This window comes from Topomyia yanbarensis, chromosome 2 (genome assembly GCF_030247195.1).
Source record: "Topomyia yanbarensis strain Yona2022 chromosome 2, ASM3024719v1, whole genome shotgun sequence".
Classification (NCBI taxonomy): domain Eukaryota; kingdom Metazoa; phylum Arthropoda; class Insecta; order Diptera; family Culicidae; genus Topomyia; species Topomyia yanbarensis.
In genome coordinates this window covers 287,206,204-287,208,370 of record NC_080671.1, presented here as the reverse complement: position 1 = coordinate 287,208,370, position 2,167 = coordinate 287,206,204, and the positions used below count along the sequence as shown (strand labels likewise).

The window sequence follows — 2,167 nt, the reverse complement described above, 5'->3', positions numbered from 1 at the left end:
GAAGACTTTAGGAATTACTTGGGATCCAAGCACTGATCACCTACGATTGGTTTACGACATTGCAGAAAATAGCGATATTTGGACCAGGAGGCGCATGCTTTCGGCTATAGCAAAGCTGTTCGATCCACTTGGATTGATTTCGCCGGTGGTGGTCTCAGCAAAAATTATTATGCAAGAACTTGCTTTGCTGCAAACTGGATGGGACGCTCCTGTGCCGCCCTCCCTGGAGAAGAAATGGACAGATTTCTACGGCCAGTTGTCCAGATTATCAGAGGTACGAATCAGTAGGTTTGCATTCATTTCCGGTTGAGTCAACGTTCAGCTTCATTGTTTCGCTGACGCCTCCGAGTTAGCATATGGAGCGTGTTTATATATACGTACAGTGGATCGAACAGGAAATGTGCGAATCGAGTTGCTGTCTGCTAAGTCCCGCGTCGCTCCGCTAAAAAGATTAACACTTCCGCGACTAGAACTCTGCGCTGCAAGGGAAGCAGCTTGTCTGCATGCGAAAGTAGTCAAGTCTCTTGATTTGACTGGTTGCAAGTGTACCTTTTGGTCTGATTCTACCATTGTGTTACACTGGCTAAAATCTCCTCCTAACACGTGGAAAACGTTTGTGGCTAATCGTGTTTCTACTATTCAGACACTGTCACATGGACATTACTGGCAACATATCTCGGTAAAGGAGAATCCTGCCGATTTAGTCTCTCGCGGTATGTCAGTTGAGGACTTTCTTCAAAGCTTGCTGTGGAAATGTGGGCCTCCGTGGTTGCAGTCGTCGGCTGGAATATGTCAATCCAATACCCGAAACGTGAATTTCACTGACGAAGAGCTGGAGACACGAAAGCTAGTTCATACTGCCATTGTTGTGCCAGAGCCGAATGCGCTGTTCATGGTGCGTTCTTCGTTGGAGCCACTTTTGCACATTGTTGCATACTGCATTCGTTTTACTCGCAACTGTCGGAATGTCAAAAGTCGCAATCGTTCCCCATTTATAACTGTCGAAGAATTCTCAACGGCAAAGTTGGCTTTGGTCAAACTAGTTCAAGCCGGGTGCCTCGAGAATGATCTTAAACATTTGCACAAGCACGGACATGTCCATAAAAGGTCTACGCTTAGGTTGCTTCGTCCTTTTCTTGATAAGGCCGGCATCATTCGAGTTGGTGGTCGTCTTAGTTATTCCGCCCAAGAATTCACTACAAAACATCCAACAATACTTCCAAGTGTGCAACCCTTCACCAGAATGCTCGTTGATTATTTTCATCGTCAAACAGTCCATGGAGGACGTCAACTAACACTAGCGGTTATGAGACAGGAGTTTTGGCCCATACATGGTAAACGAGTGGTCAACACCGTGCTTCAGAAATGTCATCGTTGTTTTCACTGTAATCCAGTACCCATCCAGCAACCAACTGGCCAGCTTCCGTGTCCACGCGTTCGACCTAGTAGACCGTTCTCCATCGTAGGTGTGGATTACTGCGGTCCTTTTTATTTAAAGCCTCCGCATCGTCGTGCCGCAGCTCCCAAGGCATATATCGCTGTTTTTGTTTGTTTCGCCACCAAAGCGATGCATCTTGAAATCGTCAGTGACCTATCAACAGTTGGATTTATGTCGGCTTTCCGTCGCTTCATTGGATATCATGGTGTCCCGAGCGAAGTTCCATAAAAGATCGGCATGTCGCAGAGCTACGTCCAAAATGCAAAGAAGAGAGCTGGACTACATACATACAAGGTACAGAAATTCCCAAACCGCGATGAGCGGCAACAATCGACGGCTAAAACTCGGGCACGGAAGCTCTACGAGAAGATGCTGACAAAAAATAGCTGCTGTGTGATGGACGACGAAACGTATATAAAAGCCAATTTTAAGCAAATTCCGGGGTTGGAATTTTTCACCGGCAAGAGCAAGTTCTATGTGGACGACAAATTTAAGAAGAAGAAAATGTCGAAGATCTCCTCCAAATATCTCATTTGGCAGGCCATCTGCTCTTGCGGACTGAGGAGTGAGCCTTTCGTGACAAAGCGCACAGTAAATGGCGAGATCTACAAATCTGAGTGCCTCGAGAAGCGCCTTTTGCCGTTTTTGCAGCAGCACGACGAAGCTCCACTATTTTGGCCAGATTTGGCATCATGCCACTATTCTAAAAGTTTTCTGGAGTGGTATGAG

The 2,167-nt window shown here is 46.4% G+C and overlaps 1 protein-coding gene across 1 annotated transcript; it reads left to right on the top strand.

Annotated features, from left to right (window-relative positions):
- The first annotated feature begins 715 nt into the window (after positions 1–715).
- LOC131680398 (uncharacterized) lies at positions 716–1,666 on the top strand. The gene has a single exon (XM_058961112.1). It carries the CDS (start codon positions 716–718, stop codon positions 1,664–1,666), a length of 951 nt encoding a protein of 316 aa, XP_058817095.1.
- The last annotated feature ends 501 nt before the right edge of the window (positions 1,667–2,167 follow it).

Bases quoted from the DNA above. Each gene is read 5' to 3' on its own strand.
- LOC131680398 (XM_058961112.1), top strand. From the start codon at position 716: ATGTCAGTTGAGGACTTTCTTCAAAGCTTGCTGTGGAAATGTGGGCCT.